The sequence below is a fragment of the Mesoplodon mirus genome, assembly GCF_964341445.2.
Source record: "Mesoplodon mirus genome assembly, chromosome: 3".
Lineage (NCBI taxonomy): Eukaryota > Metazoa > Chordata > Mammalia > Artiodactyla > Ziphiidae > Mesoplodon > Mesoplodon mirus.
The window spans coordinates 104,217,363-104,237,066 of NC_138978.1; the positions used below are offsets into that span (position 1 = coordinate 104,217,363).

The 19,704-nt window shown below is 38.0% G+C and overlaps 1 protein-coding gene across 1 annotated transcript in view; it reads left to right on the forward strand.

The window, feature by feature from the left end:
• The first annotated feature begins 309 nt into the window (after positions 1 to 309).
• The window catches only part of CD53 (CD53 molecule), a 31,800-nt gene continuing 12,405 nt past the window's right edge, over positions 310 to 19,704 (forward strand). The window contains exons 1-3 of the mRNA XM_082614100.1: positions 310 to 397; positions 17,777 to 17,856; positions 18,750 to 18,938. Coding sequence (XP_082470226.1) covers positions 17,794 to 17,856; positions 18,750 to 18,938 — 252 coding nt within the window. The 5' untranslated portion in view covers positions 310 to 397; positions 17,777 to 17,793. The remainder of the gene's footprint in view (positions 398 to 17,776; positions 17,857 to 18,749; positions 18,939 to 19,704) is intronic.

The window sequence follows — 19,704 nt, forward strand, 5'->3', positions numbered from 1 at the left end:
GATTGAGAAGCACTGCCCTTTTCTAGACAAAAACCAATGTCAAAATCTCCCCAGAACCCACCAGTTCTCATAGATTCCTGCCTGAACCAACTTGGTCTTCGAGTTTCTCCTGAGTTGCAGAGAAACTGGCTTAGACATTTGGGTGGGTTGTGGAGTAAGCTTCTAAAAAGCCACGGGGGAAGGATTGTATCTTTGAGGCTAAAGAGGGCGGGCCCAGCCCCACTTCCTCTGTCTCCTCATCTGGGCTTCCTGTCGTCACAGTGTGATCACATTTATTCCCCCTTCACTTCTCCTTTTACACAAATAGCCCCGACATCCGTGTTACCAGCCTTGTCTCGGCGCCTCATTGATAATCACCAATTCTGCCTAAAGGACTGAGGAAAGGAGCCTGCAAAAGGTAAGATTGGTGATATTTTAATCTGGTTTGAGAGCAGAGACCTGAACCATATTATGTGGGCTAGGATATCTTCTTAGGAGTCTCTATATACCTCTCTAGTAACTACAATTTCCTGAAACTTTTGCAAATATTTACTGCAAGTGGTAAAATTATGAACAAGATTCTAGTGACCCTCAAAAGGCAATGAGGCCAGAGGAGTTTCAATTAACCGGATTCCCATTATCTGATATTTCTTTGGATCAGGGCATTTATGCGCTTAAATTGCTTCAGAACTTGAATTTCTCTGTTTGGTCATTTCTGTTGACCAGAGCCATCTGTACAAGATGAAGTTGGGGAGGTTTCCTACATGTGCTGATCTTCAGAAGATTTGTCTTGTGATTTTAAAGTGAGCAGAGAACCAAAAGTCATAGCTATTTTAAAAGGTAGCTGGGAGATGCAGATCTTCTTCATTTGAGAAATTTTCAAAAGTAAAGTTAGTGACTCCCACTGCGATTCCTCAGAGACACTAAACAGAAGAACTAATATATATCACAATACTCAGCTCAGAGTCAAGGACACAGGACATACTCAGAAACTGTATTTCGAGAAGTAAAAGCTAGACACCACTAAGAGATACTTAGATTGGTTGTTTTTAAAGGGCAGGAAGACCACTGTGATCCTCAGGTTTCCCCCAAATAAAATTGTCCTTAGTATTCAAAACTAGAATATTGATAAATATAATATGACATGCACCAACTTTGCATGACTTGCAAAACAAACTTGATATTGCAATGATTTCTAATTCAGGCCCCATAACTAATAACTGAGGTCTTATGGACTCAGAAAGTGATAGCTAAGCTTTGCTCCTGGCTTTCTGTAACCACTATAGTCACTGGGGGTAAGGTTACCACAGGGAACTCTAGATGAAAGCTTTCTCCTTCCAATATTTGCAAGGATCTTACTGGGAATGGAGAGGAAAGTCCCCTAGAACCACACTCACCCACCTAACAATGAGGCATGGGAATGGGGAAAATGGCTCTAGATTCCCAAAGAACCTCAGGGGCTATTGCGCTTTGAATTTAAAAAATAATCAGATGTTAAGTACCTCTAGGACCAGGCACTGTGCCTGGGAGGAAGGGGGCAAAGTAGAAAGAAAATATTTGTCCAGCAAAAAATCTTGCCTTTAAGGAACTCCCTTGGGAGATAAGAAATATCAGATATGTATGCAAGGACTTTGGAAGAGAACTGAGCAAAAGCAGAATCTTAGCTGCTGGCTAAACAAAGATGTTTTGCTTTCTCAATCTCTACCAGAATCTGCACTATTTTGAAATTGTGGTTGAATTAGAGCAGAGGCTGAACTGAAACATGATTTCCTATGATGTTTCCTGTGTGGGCCAATTAGAATATTTATGCTTTAAATGAAAGGATTGGACACCTTTATACCAGCAAGGAATGATTCAAAGCCCAGCCTTTTACACCTACTACTATCAAAGTGACCTTGCATTTGGTAATTGACAAGAGACACACACTGGAAACTTCAAACTCTGTTGATCTTTAGTTTCTTATGTCCTCAGGTTGACTTCTGACCGTGCAGAGGGCTTCAGACTAGGACGTGAGGTCTGTTTAAACTTCCTCACTCCTACTTTGCAACATGCCAGCAGCTAGGCATATGCTAAACACTGGAGACCCAAGGATAACTGTTGTGGTTATCAATTTCAGAGCATTTGTAGAGTAACATGAAGGACAGACACAGCAATACACAAATATGACACAATGTGATCTTTTCTATAATGGAGCAAGCGTGTGCACAAAATGTAGGGGTTCAGGAGTGTGCCAAAGACTCCCTGGGAGAGGTGACTGCTTGGGTTCATTTTCAAGGAAGGATGAGTTTACTATGGAGACTGGGGGTAATGGCATTTCGGACAAGACACAGTATATGCAAACTCAAAGAAATGTGAACACCCAGGCATGCTAGAAATGAGAGTAAGCAAATAAGATTGGACTATAACAAACCATGGTTGCAGGACCACAGGAAGTAGGAATTTTTCCTACTTGGTTCTAGAACCCCAACACCTGAAAGTGGAAGGCAAGATCTCTAACCAGGAGGGTCCCAAGCCCAGCCCTGGATGGAGCTATGCCTGAAACCTTCACTTGACAGGCTTGATGGAATGTGGCTTGAAATGAGGGTGAGAGTCAGATTTCTTCTTCTTCAACCTAGGTTTCCCCCCTAGATTTTAGTGAAAGGTGGAGCTTTTTGCAAGGTTACAGCCCTTCTCTTTCTCTCAGCTTCTGTTTCCGGAAATGCTGTGTTGATTTAGTCATGGTGGTTTGGTTTATATTCCTGAATTAGTCAGCCTACAGTACTTCCTGTACCGAGTGAGCATCCAATGTGTGCAGATCACCATGGGCCTAGAGACTGGACACCTGCCTTCAGGAACCTCCAGGACCCAGCTGCCACTGCAGGTGCAGAGCACCGAAGCAGAGTAATGCAGAGACATTAGACAGCTCTGCAGAGTGGGCCTCCAGGGTGGCTGCTGGGACAGAGGAGGAGAGGATTGCAACTGGAGGTTGGTTGGTCAGTTTGGGAAGGCCGTCTGGAAGTAGGCCTTCTGAAAGAGGAAGATAACATTTTTCCAAAGCCAGTGGGTGAGCCCTCAGGCCGTTCATCTCTGTGTTGGGATATAGAGGCAATTCCTCTATTCATTTCCCATTTCACAGTAGAGTTCCTACCCAAGCAGTAGCAACAATAAATACATCTTAGCTATGGCCAAAAGTTGTTCAGCCACAAGGATACATTTCCATAGCCATTTAAAATAAATGCACTATATTCCAAGTGTTAGAATGTTGATGCTTAAAGGGAACTTAGAGATTATTTAAGCTTAAATAAATTGTCCAACTCATAGTGGGAGCCCTGTTTTGCTATTATAACATTCCAATCTGTGTATTTTTCAGGTCAGGTGACTTGTCCAAAGTCATAAAATTACTTAACTAGTTATCTAGAATGTTTCCTGAGTCTCTGTGAAATGTTCTTTTCTCCACACTACACTATACACCTTTTCTTATAGACTTCTTTTTAAATAGGCATCATTAAACTGTGTTATTTGTTCACATAAAGAAGTTTCCAGTGCTTTTAACATAGGTAGACATGAAAATATAACTTAACTATAAATCCAGATGATCTGAAATCAATATGCTAACAAATCAAGTATTTAATATTTATTTAATTTGTCAATTTAATTTGTTTGACATTTTATATTTCAGGAGAACTAGATTGAAAAATAAAGGTGAGAAATGATTTTGAAAACTCACATCTTTTAAAATTTCTGATGTTTCCTTGTGACTAGATTCAGGCTATACCAACTTTTGATAGGAATATCAGAGAAACGGCTTTCATTATCCCACAGAGAGCCTTGTCCACCGTGGGCATATCTTGCCTGAACACACCATGAACAGGTCTCTAGGACAGGGACCCTCCACAGTAAAATTCTACATATTTTATGCTAAGGAAAGAGAACCACTAGTCCACTGACTCTGGAACAATGGTAACTGTTTTATGTAACTGTTCCTGATTTACAGAGAGGCCTTGTTATATAAGTCCCTGTCTCAGTTCAGCTGCTAGGAACATCTATGATTTTTCTGTTGAGCGATGATCTTCCTAAGCTCCCAAATGGAGGAAAATGAGACACCCAAGATCATCTGGATTTTTTTCCCTCATTTTTTCTCTTCTCTTTGCTTCTTCCTTCTTCCTCTCTTTTATAAATCACCAATTCCTCTCACTTGAGGACAGCCTTGAAAGGAAATTTTCACTGGAACACAATTTCAGGGAAGAATAAAATGACAGACACATTCCTTTGACAAAGTGATGGAGAGGTGAGAGGAAACTAATGCATGAAAGTTGATGGTTTGATTTGGTTTAATTTTAGTATCACTCCTCCCCCTGTAACTACTTATTACTCCATGAATAGACAGACATGCAAAACCCATATCCTACCTCAGCCACTGCTCACAGGGGTTAAAACTGTGAAAGATGGAAGGAGTCCTCCTGGAGGCTCATCACATTGCAGTGGGGGGAATTGAGTTGGGAAGTGGGAGGTAAGAACTCAGAACCTGGGACAATGGAAGGAACATAGGCTTGGGAGACTGAAAGACCTTGGCCTGTGCCCTGTCATTGTTGATTATTAGCTGGTGATCTTGTGCCAGTTACATAGGCTGTCTGAGTCTTGGACTTCCTGTTTGAAAAGTAGGGCTATTGACACCTAAATTACGAGGTTGATATGAGGATTATAAATAAAATTTATTTATGAAGAGCTTGGCATTTCGCAGAGTTCAGTGAACTATATCATTTATCTAAATTTATTTTATCAAGACGGCCATAATTTGGGAGCCCTCATGGAGAACAGATTTCCTTTCCTATTTAGAAAAAAAACTTATGTTAATAATGGCCCCAATATTGTTCAGCGATGAATTAAAGACCTCCACAAACTCTGTGTAGGAATAAATGGGAAGCCAATAATTACTTTGCTGGATGTAAGAACATTACATGTTCTTCTATGTAAATTAGCAAATAGATCTGTATATCAAGAAATGTCTGGAAAGATGTTCACCAAAAATGTTAATGGTGGTTATCTCTGGGATGTGGCATTTCAGAATATTTTATGTTTTCTTCTTTGTACTCTCTTTATGGTTTAAATTTTTTCACAAGAACACACAAAACATTTTTTAAAAAATATTTACAAAAACTGAAACAAGCAAAGGATTACTAAAAAGGTGTTCTGGCACCTAATGAATTTTATTCCTGAAAATCTAGCAGAAATTTCAGAGTTACCTTTAAGAATGGACTGTTAGAGAAACTCTGAACTTGATCTTTTCCTCAGTTTTCACTGAACCAGGCACTCTGATACTGAACAATCCAGGAAATATTATCTCATTTAACTCTCAGAACAACCTATAAGGTATGTATTAATGTATCACCATTTTAAAGATGAGGAAATTGGAAAAGTTAGAGAGATTAAGGAAGTTGCCCAGGGCCATACTTCTGGTATGTACCACTGCTAGAATTCAAAACTAAACTTGCCTGTATCCATTACTAGTGTTTGTCAAACTGTATTCCATGGAACACTATGTTCTCTGAGCTGTTAATAAGTAATCTGTAATATATGAAAAGGTTTGTAGTTATATAAGTAGACTTTTCTCTTAGACACCCACAATGTACATTAGTACATATCAGTTTTCACGGAAGTCACTCATTAAAAAAACTGTTTATTATTTTATGTTTTATTTTTGTTTAATCTCACTTCCAAATTTATTGACCATGGATTCCTCTCACTCCCTATGGTTTTGTTTGTTTTTTGTTTGTTTGTTTGTTTAAGGAATGTTTATTAACATCTCATAAATCTAATAGTCCATGTAACACTAAAGATGTCTTGCTGTGACTCCAAATCTAAAATTGGATCAGATAAGGCTGGAGAGCAAGAATTGATAGTTTCTTGGAACTTCTGTCCAACTTTAGCCACTTCTAAGCTTGATTACCTTCAAGACTGTATTAGATGACCTGCAAGTATGGGTTAAAGAAAAGAAAGAGATTGAACTAGAAATCCATGAGACAGCTTATCAGCCCGAGCTCTTTGCTTGGAGGAAAATTAGTAAAGGGTGAACTTCCTCCCTGGCCTCCACGTTGGGTGTGGGAGGTGCTGCAATTAACTGCAGTTCAGTCACGGAGGTTTCCTGGAAGCTGACGTCAGGGACTTTCTTCACAGGGCCACATTAGTCACAGATTTTGACTGCAGAGGGGTGTCAGTTTTTCCAGTGGGGTTGGAAGGGGTGGAAACTCAATAACTGACCAGCTACAGTGAAGAAAGGAAAGGGGAATTCTCTCTTGATTTATGTAAAAGCTGGGTTCATTGTTGCATATGGTAAAAGTGATAATGATCTTCACAAAATGGGCGGCTTTTCTCCTTCAGTTTGGTGCAAGTCTAAGTGGAAAATCAGGAAGGAGAAAGAGGTTGTTTTTCCTGTCTGTGAAAGAAAGAATCAGTGGGGATATCCACAGGTTTGTGGGCACCTCGTTAGTTGGTGCTCTGTGGACAATTAGATTACAGGGTCCTGAAGCAGCTGTCACAGGATCTGAAGATGCTGGACATGAGGTGACTCTAGGAGGCATCTGGCCCAGTCTTCTTCTTGGTCGGTTATTTTCCATGTGTAAAAGATTAGATTAATGGCACAATAAATCTCAAGCCCAAACCTCCTCACTCTGCAGTGTCATGTTCATTCCACGACACAAGATAACTTAGAGTTAATGAGCAAAGTTCCAGTCATTTGTTCATTCAACCATCTTACTTTTTTAGTGTAATTAGGTACTGTGTTAGGCCTCGAGGATTCAAAGATGAATCCCTCAAGGAGCTGACAGTCTAGTGAGCTGAGTCTCAGGATGATTAGTAGATAACCTAATTAAGGAGTCAGAGGGAAAGAAAGGGGCAAATTCCAGCAAAGGACTGCTGAGCAAATGTAAGGAAGGAAGCATGGAGAAAAATGTTCAATGTTACTTGCTAGATTTTAAAGTATAAGACCAAGAACGTTGCTATGAATTTGGAGAGATGGACAGGAGCAAATTAGGAAGGACATTTTAACATACGTATACATGCATAAAACCATAACTACAGACACTGTAAATTAACAATACTTTAATACAAAAAATAAATAAATAAATAAATAAAGTTTAAAATTTTCCTCTTAAAAAAAAAAACTGAAGAGCAACAGTCAGCTATACCCACCGCCAGTACCTCCCATCAGGAAACCTGCACAAGCCTCTTAGATACCCTCATCTACCAGAGGGAAGACAGCAGAAGGAAGAAGAAGTACAATCCTGCAGCCTGTGAAACAAAAACCACATCCACAGAAAGATAAACAAGATGAAAAGGCAGAGGCCTATGTACCAGATGAAGGAACAAGATAAAACCCCTGAAAAACTACCAAATGAAGTGGAGATAGGCAGCCTTCCAGGAAAAGAATTCAGAATAATGATAGTTAAGATGATCCAGGACCTCGGAAAAAGAACGGAGGCAAAGATCGAGAAGATGCAAGAAATGTTTTTTTTTTTTGCGGTACACGGGCCTCTCACTGTTGTGGCCTCTCCCGTTGCGGAGCACAGGCTCCGGATGCACAGGCTCAGCGGCCATGGCTCAGGGGCCATGGCTCAGGGGCCTAGCCACTCCGCGGCATGTGGGATCTTCCCGGACCGGGGCACGAACCCGTGTCCCCTGCATCGGCAGGCGGACTCTCAACCACTGCGCCACCAGGGAAGCCCTCGCAAGAAATGTTTAACAAAGACATAGAAGAATTAAAGAACAAACAAACAGAGATGAATACTACAATAACTGAAATGAAAACTACACTAGAAGGAATCAATAGCAGAATGACTGAGTCAGAACGGATAAGTGACCTGGAAGACAGAATGGTGGAATTCACTGCTGCAGAACAGAATAAAGAAAAAAGAATGAAAAGAAATGAAGACAGCATAAGAGACCTCTGGGACAACATTAAACACAACAACATTCACATTATAGGGGTCCCAGAAGGAGAAGAGAGAGAGAAAAGACCAGAGGAAACATTTGCAGAAATTATAGTCGAAAACTTCCCTAACATAGGAAAGGAAATATCCACTCAAGTCCAGGAAGCGCAGCAAGTGCCATACAGGATAAACCCAAGGAGAAACATACTGAGACACATCGTAATCAACTTGGCAAAAATTAAAGACAAAGAAAAATTATTGAAAGCAGCAAGGGAAAAATGACAAATAACATACAAGGGAACTCCCATAAGGTTAACAGCTTATTTCTCAGCAGAAACTCTACAAGCCAGAATGGAGTGGCATGACATACTTAAAATGATGAAAGGGAAGAACCCACAACCAAGATTACTCTACCCGGAAAGGATCACATTCAGATTCGATGGAGAAATCAAAAGCTTTACAGACAAGCAACAGCTAAGAGAATTCAGCACCACCAAACCAGCTCTACAACAAATACTAAAGGAACTTCTCTAAGTGGGAAACACAAGAGAAGAAAAGGACCTACAAAAACAAACACAAAACAATTAGGAAAATGGTCATAGGACCACACATATCGATAATTACCTTAAATGTGAATGGATTAAATGCTCCCACCAAAAGACACAGGCTTGCTGAATGGATACAAAAACAAGACCCATATATGTGCTGTCTACAAGAGACCCGCTTCAGACCTAGGAACACACACAGACTGAAAGTGAGGGGATGGAAAAAGATATTCCATGCAAATGGAAATCAAAAGAGAGCTGGAGTAGCAACTCTCATATCAGACAAAATAAACTTTAAAATAAAGACTATTAGAAGAGACAAAGAAGGACACTACATAATGATCAACGGATCGATCCAAGAAGAAGATATAACAGTTGTAAATATTTATTCACCCAACATAAGAGCACCTCAATACATAAGGCAAATACTAACAGCCATAAAAGGGGAAATTGACACTAACACAATCATACTAGGGGACTTTAACACCCCACTTTCACCAATGGACAGATCATCCAAAATGAAAATAAATAAGGAAACACAAGTTTTACATGATACATAAAACAAGATGGACTTAATTGATATTTATAGGACATTCCATCCCAAAACAACAGAATACACATTTTTCTCAAGTGCTCATGGAACATTCTCTAGGATAGATCATATCTTGGGTCACAAATCTAGCCTTGGTTAATTTCAAAAACTTGAAATCGTATAATGTATCTGTCCGACCACAACACTATGAGACTAGATATCAATTACAGGAAAAGATCTGTAAAAAATACAAACACAAACAATACACTATTTAATAACGAAGTGATCACAAAAGAAATCAAAGAGGAAATCAAAAACTACCTAGAGGGGTCTTCCCTGGTGGCACAGTGGTTGAGAGTCCGCCTGTCGATGCAGGAGACACGGGTTCATGTCCCGGTACAGGAGGATCCCACATGCTGGGGAGCGGCTGGGCCCGTGAGCCATGGTCGCTGGGCCTGCGCAACTGCAGCCTGTGCTCCACAACAGGAGAGGCCATAACAGTGAGAGGCCCACATACTGAAAACAGAAAAACCTAGAAACAAATGACAATGGAGACACGATGACCCAAAACCTATGGGATGCAGGAAAAGCAGTTCTAAGAGGGATTTTTATAGGAATAAAATCCTACCTTAAAAAAAAGGAAACATTTCAAATAAACAACCTAACCTTGCACCTAAAGCAATTAGAGAAGAGCAAAAAACCCCCCAAATTTAGCAGCAGAAAAGAAATGATTAAGATCAGATCAGAAATAAATGAAAAAGAAATGAAGGAAATGATAACAAAGATCAATAAAACTAAAAGTTGGTTCTTTGAGAAGATAAACAAAATTGATAAATCAGAGTCATCAAGAAAAAAAGGGAGAAGACTCAAATCAATAGAACTAGAAATGAAAAAGGAGAAGTAACAACAGACACTGCAGAAATGCAAAAGATCATGAGAGATTACTACAAGCAACGCTATGCCAATAAAATGGACAAGCTGGATGAAATGGACAAACTCTTAGAAAAGCACAACCTTCTGAGACTGAACCAGGAAGAAATAGAAAATATAAACAGAACAATCACAAGCACTGAAATTGAGAGTGTGATTAAAAATCTTCCATCAAGCAAAAGCCCAGGACCAGATGGCTTCACAGGCGAATTCTATCAAACATTTAGAGAAGAGCTAACACCTATCCTTCTCAAAGTCTTCCAAAATATAGCAGAGGAAGGAACAATCCCAAACTCATTCTATGAGGCCACCATCACTCTGATACCAAAACCAGACAACGATGTCACAAAGAAAGAAAACTACAGGCCAACATCACTGATGAACACAGATGCAAAAATCCTCAACAAAATACTAGCAAACAGAATCCAACAACACATTAAAAGGATCATACACCATGATCAAGTGGGATTTATCCCAGGGAAGCAAGGATTCTTCAATATACACAAATCAATCAATGTGATACACCATATTAACAAATTGAAGAATAAAAATATATGATCATCTCAATAGATGCAGAAAAAGCTTTTGACAAAATTCAACACCCATTTATGATAAAAACTCTCCAGAAAGTGGGCATACAGGAAACCTACCTCAACATAATAAAGGCCATATATGACAAACTCACAGCAAACATCATCTCAATGGTGAAAAACTGAAAGCATTTCCTCTAAGATCAGGAACGAGACAAGGATGTCCACTCTCACCACTATTATTTAACACAGTTTTGGAAGTCCTAGCCATGACAATCAGAGAAGAAAATGAAATGAAAGCAATACAAAGTGGAAAAGAAGAAGTAAAACTTCCACTGTTTGCAGATGACATATTATACATAGAGATGCCACCAGAAAACTACTAGAGGTAATCAATGAATTTGGTAAAGTTGCAGGATACAAAATTAATGCACAGAAGTCTCTTGCATTCCTATACACTAATGATGACAAATCTGACAGGGAAATTAAGGAAACACTTCCATTTACCATTGTGACAAAAAGAATAAAATACCTAGGAATAAACCTTCCTAGGGAGAAAAAAGACCTGTATGCAGAAAAGTATAAGACACCGATGAAAGAAATTAAAGATGATACCAACAGATGGAGAGATATACCATGTTCTTGGATTGGAAGAATCAATATTGTGAAAATGACTATACTACCCAAAGCAATCTACAGATTCAGTGCAATCCCTATCAAATTACCAATGGCATTTTTTATGGAACTAGAACAAAAACTCATAAAATGTGTATGGAGACACAAAAGACTCCGAATAGCCAAAGCAGTCTTGAGGGAAAAAAACGGAGCTGGAGGAATCAGACTCCCTGACTTCAGACTACACTACAAAGCTACAGTAAACAAGACAATATGGTACTGGCCCAAAAACAGAAATATAGATCAATGGAACAAGATAGAAAGCCTAGAGTTAAACCCACGCACCTATGGTCAACTAATCTATGACAAAGGAGGCAAGGATATACAATGGAGAAAAGACAGTCTCTTCAACAAGTGGTGCTGGGAAAACTGGGCAGCTACATGTAAAAGAATGAATTTAGAACACTCCTTAACACCATACACAAAAATAAACTCAAAATGGATTAGAAACCTAAGTGTAAGACCTGACACTATAAAATTCTTAGAGGAAAACATAGGAAGAACACTCTTTGACATAAATCACAGCAAGATCTTTTTTGATCCACCTCCTACAGTAATGGAAATAAAAACAAAAATAAACAAATGGGACCTAATGAAACTTCAAAGCTTTTGCACAGCAAAGGAAACCACAAACAAGATGAAAAGACAACCGTCAGAATGGGAGAAAATATTTGCAAATGAATCAACAGACAAAGGATTAATCTCCAAAATAAATAACCAGCTCATGCAGCTCAATATTAAAAAAACAAAAAATGCAATCCAAAAATGGGCAGAAGAACTAAATAGACATTTCTCCAAAGAAGACATACAGATAACCAAGAAGCACATGAAAACCTGCTCAACATCACTAATTATTAGAGAAATGCAAATCAAAACTACAATGAGATATCACCTCACACCAGTTAGAATCAGCTTCATCAGAAAATCTACAACCAACAAATGCTGGAGAGGGTGTGGAGAAAAGCGAACCCTCTTGCACTGTTGGTGGGAATGTGAACTGATACAGCCACTATGGAGAACAGTATGGAGGTTCCTTAAAAAACTAAAAATAGAATTACCATATGATCCAGCAATCCCACTACTGGGCATATACCCAGAGAAAACCACATTTCAAAAAGACACATGCACCCCAATGTTCACTGCAGCACTATTTACAATAGCCAGGTCATGGAAGCAACCTAAATGCCCATCGACAGATGAATGGATAAAGAAGATGTGGTACATATATACAATGGAATATTACTCAGCCATAAAAAGGAACGAAATTGGGTCATTTTTTGAGACGTGGATGGGTCTAGCGACTGTCATAGAGAGTGAAGTAAGTCAGAAAGAGAAAAACAAGTATCATATATTAACGCATATATGTGGAACCTAGAAAAATGGTACAGATGAACCAGTTTGCAGGGCAGAAATTGAGACACAGATATAGAGAACAAACAGATGTACACCAAGGGGGGAAAGCCACGGGTGGGTGGGTGTGGTGGTGTGATGAATTGGGTGATTGGGATTGACATGTATACACTGATGTGTATAAAATTGATCACTAATAAGAACCTGATGTATAAAAAGATAAAATAAAATTCAAAAATCAAGAAAAAAGGATGCTAAGTTGTGACAACAATAGGAAAAGAATACAGACTGCATGCAGTAGCTACCTAAAAAAATAAAATAAAATAACCGTCACTACAGCCAAGGTAACAAACATATTCATCACTCACAAAAGATTACTCATGGTCTTTTGTGATCTCTTCTTCCTGTCCTTCCCTGCTCCCCCTCTATTTACCCCACCCCATACTCCTCTACCCCGGTCTTCAGGCAATCATCCATCTGCTTTCTGTTGCTATAGTTTTCATTTTCTAAAATGTTATATAACTGTAATCACACATTAGGTACTCCTGTTTTGTCTTGTTTCTTTCACTCACCTTAATCATTTGGAGATTCATCTATGCTCTAGAGTTTACCAACAGTTCATTCCTTTTTATTCCTGAGTAGTATACCACTATATAGTTATACCACTGTTTGTTTATCCATTCACCTGTTGTTAGAGCTCTAGGTTGTAAATTAGCTTCCTGGACCTAATTCAAACACATGTGTGTGTGGCGGCTTCCCCACACTAACAAGCAATTCTTGGAGACCAGCAGAGTGTCCAAGAATTAACTCAATTCTGATACTGTCTACCCAGAGATAGAATCAGATCCCATGGGTAAAGGGCTCAGTCCCACAAGACTTCCTTCCACTTAAGATACCAGTCCCAAACCCAGGTTGTAACCTGTGCTTCTGACCTACTTCCTATAAGTCAGAAGTTCCCATAACTTCTTTTTGGAATCTGGGTAGAAGCCCTTTATCTCATATGTGATTTGGAATATTTTCTCCTCATCTGTGGCTTGTCTTTTCATTCTCTTAACAGTGTCTTTTGAACAGCAGAAGTTTTTAAAATTTTTATAGAAGTCCAATTTATCAGTTCTTTTATGGATTGTGCTTTTGGTGCCTTATCAGAGTATTCTTTGCCTAACGAGGTTGCAAATACTTTCTCCTATATTTTCTTCTGGAGTATTATAGTTGTAGGTTTTATATTTAGGTCTATGATCTATTTTTTTACTTAATTTTTGAGATATATATATATATATCCAAATTAATTTCTTTTGCATATTTGCAATATCCAACTGTTCCAGTATCATGTTGAAAAAATATTCTTTCTCTATTGTATTAACTTTTTATCTTTGTTGCAAATCAGTTGTTCACATATGTCTAGTTCTCTATTCTGTTCCATTAATCTATTTGTTTATTTTCATGCCAATACTATGCCTTCTTTTTTGTTGTAACTTCATAGAAAGTAGCAAAATCGGGTAATGCTTGTCCTCCATCTTTGTTCTTTATCAATTTTTTTTTTTTTGCTATTCTAAGACCTTTGCATTCCCAAGTGAATTTTAGAATCAATATTCGAATGTCTACAAATAAGTCTGCTGTGACATTGATTGCAATTGCAATGAATCTATCAATAAATTTGGGAAGAATTGACATTTTAACAGCACTGTCTCTTAGCCCATGTACATGGTATATCTTTCCATTTATTTATATCTTTTTCAATTTCTCTCAGCAATGTTTTTTTGTTTATTTATGTTTGTTTTTTAGTTTTCAGTGTGTAGGTGTTTCACATCTTTTGTAAGATTAATCCTTAAATATTTCATAGTTTGATGCTATTGTAAATGTATTTTTTAAAAATTGACTTCTGATTATTTGTTGCTAATCTACAGAAGTACTATGGATTTTCTTTCTTTATTTAAGTATAGTTGATTTATAATATTGTGTTGTTTCAGGTGTACAGCATAGTGATTCAGTATTTTTGCAGATTATACTCATTATACGTTATTACAAGATGATGGGTATAATTCCCTGTGCTATACAGTATATCCTTGCTTCTTATGTATTTTACAAATAGTAATTTGTATCTGTTATCCCATAACTTTAATTTGTTCCTCCATCTTCCCTCTCCCATTTGGTAATCACAAGTTTATTTTCTATATCTATGAATCTGTTTCTCTTCTGCATATACATTCATTTGTATTATGTTTTAGATTCCACATGTAAGTGATATCATATAGTATTTGACTTTCTCTGACATGTTTAACTATGCACAGTATTCTCTAGGCCCATCCACATTGTTGCAAATGGCAGTATTTCATTCTTTTTTATAGCTAATATATATATATATATATTATATATATATATTTATTTATTCAATTCAATATCTTCTTTATTCAATCATCTGTTGATAGGCACTTGGGTTGCTTCCATGTCTTGGCTATTTTCAATAGTGCTGCTATGAACATTAGGGTGCAATTATCTTTTTGGATTAGAGTTTTTGTTTTTTCTTGGTATATAACCGTGAGTAGAACTGCTAGATAATATGGTAGTTCTATTTTTAATTATTTGAGGAACCTCCATAGTTCCTTAGTGGTTGCACCAATTTACATTCCCACCAACAGTGTAAAAGTGTTCCCTTTTCTCCACATCCTCGCCAACATTTGTTATTTGTAGAGTTTTTGACGACAACCATTCTGACAGATGTGAGGTGATACCTCGCTGTGGTTTTGATTTGCATTTCTCTAATAATTAATGATGCTGAGTATCTTTTCATGCACCTGTTAGCCATCTATCTGCATGTCTTCTTTGGAAAAATGTCTGTTCAAGTCTTCTGCCCATTTTTTATTGGATTATCTGTTTTCTTGATATTGAGTTGTATGAGCTGTTTATATATTTTGGATACTAACCCCTTGTTGGTTGCATAATGTGCAAATATTTTCTCCCATCCCATAGGTTGTTTTTTTTATTTTGTTGGTGGTTTCCTTTGCTGTGCAAAAACTTTTAACTTTAATTAGGTCTCATTTGTTTATCTTTGCTTTTATTTCTTTTGCCTTAGGAGACTGATATAAGAAAATATTGCTATGATTTATGTTGAGAGTGTTCAGCTTATGTTCTCCTCTAGGAGTTTTATAGTTTCCAGTCTTACATTTAGGTCTTTAAACCATTTTGCATTTATTTTTGTATATGGTGTGAGAGAATGTTCTAAGCTCTCTGTTTTACATGTGGCTGTCCAGTTTTCCCAGCATAACTTTTTGAAGAGACTGTCTTTTCTCCATTGTGTATTCTTGCCTCTTTTGCCATAGATTAATTGACCATAGGTGCATAGGTTTATTTCTGGGTTCTCTATTCATTTCCATTGATCTATGTATCTGGTTTTGGGCCGATACCATGCTGTTTTGATTACTGTAACTTTGTATTGATCTTATGGATAAAATATTATAGAAAAGCCCACAAGAACTTTTTGGCCAACCCAATAGTATGTGTGAAGTCTGGGAGGGTTATAATCTCAGTTTGTTCTTTTTTCTCTGTACATTGACCAAGTATCTCCAAGGCTAAGATATATCTATGGATAAATTATTTGTTTAACTAGAATTTTTAATTAATTTAACTCTTAAGATGTGAAATTTACCAGGCCTTATCTCCAAATTTTTGAGATTCCTTATGATAGCCCTTTGCACAGGCAATATCAAGTAATGAAAAATGAATATGTCAAGTCCCAAAGAACAGTACTAACTGCCATGGAAATACAAAGATTTTCAGCTGGATTGATGAAGGAGGTGACATTCAAAGAAACACTTTCAAATGAGTGTAGTCTTTTTGAGCAGCTAACCCTTGACTATGAGGCCTGGGAAATACTCAAATCCATCTAAATAAACATGGGTTCCATTTATTGAGTACTGGTCACATATCAGTCTCTGTGGTAAGATGATTTACCCTTTACTTCTACCCTATAATGTATAAGTATTACCCCATTTTACACAGGGATAAATTGTAACTGGAAATGTTAAGTAGGTTTACAAATCTCACACATCTGTTCAGTGGCATATGTGAAAGTTGACTTCAAGTTTAACTTCAAAGCTTATGTAATAAATCATCATACTTTTATTTTTTTTACCTCCTAAGCATTTCCAAATAAAATTAAAATCTACCTTTATTTTAACTTGGTTAAAGTAATTATTAACAATTAAGAATAATTCTGAGGGTCAAGATAAGAAGGAAGGGAAAAGATAAGGACAAAATAAAGAAATAGGAAAATGTTATGAGATAGATATAAGTATTTGACCTTTTTAACAGAGAAGATTACTCTATTATGTAACATAAGTAGCTCATCAGGCTTATTTATAGCCTGAATGAACTATCCCTTAAGACCATCTGATTTCTGGGTATCTTGACACTGCAATGAGGGTATGATGGATTATAAAAGCAATCTATGCACTAGAAGAAACATAGTTCTAATGGGAGAAAAAGCAATAAATTGACTTTCTTGCTTTGTATATCAGTCTTATGTGCAGTTTTAAAATATGAGTCACTCTACAGAAACTCATTACTTCTGAGCGAAAATTCAAAACTGTGTATCTGGATCTCTAGAATTGAGGACCAGACTGTGGATACTGATGTCCTCACTGAAAAACAAAATTCTATTTTTAAAAAATTCAAGCTGTCATTGTAATCTCTTTTTGTTTCTTCCCTGGATATTTGTTGGTCAGTGTTATCTCTGCTGTAAGGTTGATATTTTCTGGAGGATTGCTATTGCTTAGTCATGTTTATATCTCCCACAGCACCTAGAACAGAAAACACCATATATGTTTCTTCAGTAGAAGAATGAATGAGGCATAGATATGTTCCCCACGTTTTCATGTGGAGAAGTTCATAGACCAAATGTAGAGTGTATATGCATCTCAGGGTATATAAGAAACTGGTGGATCAAGTCACTGACCTTCTCCAAGCTGATTGACCAATGTATCCCTGATCCCAGGGCTTCCTTCAGTCCCTGAGCACTGACCTGGTATGTGTCACTGACTCAGCCTCCTCTGAGAATGGCTCTATTGCTTACTTCTAGAGTGCTTAATTCAATGTTAAGCATCTTTAGCTTGCTGAATTGAAACAAACGTGGTGTCCAAGATGAACCAATTGGTTCCTCAGTTCAGAGACTAAAAGAGCAAGAAGTTTGGGGAAACTTTCCAGAAAAGATTCACAGCTCAAACCCAAGGTGATGCTGGAGATCCTTGAACCCTGGACATATGTGTCCTCTGATCTCTGGTACCACTTTGCAGAGCCAGGTCACTTATGTCCTCTTTCCTTCCTTCTACTTTTCAGGGCAAGAATATCTCAGCATGGGCATGAGTAGCTTGAAATTGCTGAAATATGTCCTGTTTTTCTTCAATTTGATCTTTTGGGTAAGTCTGTCTCTTCTGAGCATGGTTGAACTCACCTCTTCCTAGCTACACTCTCCTTCTCTCTCCTCTCCTGAAGAGCCTGGTGTGGAGTGGAACCCACACATGCCCAGGTCAGGTGCAGTATACACAGCCTAAGAAGAAGGGAATGATAATTTTCTCCCCTCTTTTTCCATCCTGCCATAATATAAGCCTGCAAAATTCAAAGATACCAGTGCAGTAGGGTATACTGTTTCTCTGGGAGCTTTAGGCTATTACTGCTCACTGCTGACATCTATGGGTCAGAAACCTAAGACTCTACATTCCCTGTATTGAATGGCTCTTTTCTTCTTGCTCCCCCATGCCCAAACCTGACCCCTTGGAAAAAATAGCTGATTGAAGAGGAAGTCACCTTTTCTGGGGAGGTGTCACTATACCAGATTAAGCAATTGAATTTCAGACATAGGATAGGTTGGTACTCATCTTTCTATGAGAAGATTCTTAAAAGTTTGGCTTCTCTAGTTTTCTGCCAAGAAAGATGAACTTCTCAACCAGGGTATTCCCTTTACATGCTTGTGGTTTCCAAAGGGAAGACCATATATAAGCAGTAGAGGGAACAAGGAGTAGGGATCTGAATCATGAAGATCTGGAAGCAAGAGTGGGAATCTGAAGCATGAAGATACTGTGTTACCCATAGGAAAGAGCTTTCCCTGGTATCTGATATGGGTAGGATGAGTCATGAGTGGGACATCACAGGAGATGATAACTTTTTTTCTAGGTGCATGGGGAAACCTGGGTAAAGAGTTTGTTGGGTAGAACCAATAGAAAAAGGTGATTCTAATCTCAATTAAGTGAGTATGAGGAGATATTCAAGAACCACATTTTATTTCAGAATGTTATGTGATTCTTCCTTTCAGTTCTGTGGCTGTTGCATTTTGGGCTTTGGGATCTACCTCCTGATCCATAACAACTTTGGAGTGCTCTTCCATAACCTCCCCTCTCTCACGCTGGGCAATGTGCTTGTCATCGTGGGTTCCATTATCATGGTGGTTGCCTTCCTGGGCTGCATGGGATCCATCAAGGAGAATAAGTGCCTGCTTATGTCGGTGAGTTACTCTCACAGTTGATGTGGTGTCCTTAGTGGGGTGACATGATGCCTTCACTTAAGCCACAAGCAAGATGTTTTCTGGCAGCTCACCTATTAGTGCAGGGAAATCATAAGAACATAAAATTGGCACCTCAGGTCAGTCCACTCTGTCTAGACCAGTAGTATTTTGTTCTTGACTGGGGTCCCAGGGATAGATAAGAGAGGGCATTGCTATCCTCCTTGACATCCATTTTACACTGTTAATGATGACCTTATCATTATAACTTGCCTTCATAACTTTTATTTCTTCTTTTTTTCTATAGATTTCATCATTTATTTTATTTTTAAATATTTTATTGGAGTATAGTTGATTAACAATGTTGTGTTGGTTTCCAGTGTACAGCAAAGTGAATCTGTTATACATAAACATATATCCACTCTTTTTTTGTTGTTTTTAGATTCTTTTCCCATGTAGGCCATTACAGAGTATTGAGTAGAGTTCCCTGTGAGATACAGCAGGTTCTTATTAGTTATCTATTTTATATATAGTAGTGTTTCTATGTCAACCTCAATTTCCCAATTTATCTCCCCCCATTTTTTATTTATATCTGGTTGAAATCAACTGTCGTCCGTCTGCCTAAATCCTCCTCACATTAGTATATATTTCCAGGATCTGACTCAGAGTCACTAACTGATGGAAAATATAGTCTCTAGATTCTTCTGAGTGCTGTAACACTCCTAAAATGGCAGAGGATGCTTACCTTTCTGATACCTGCACTAGATAC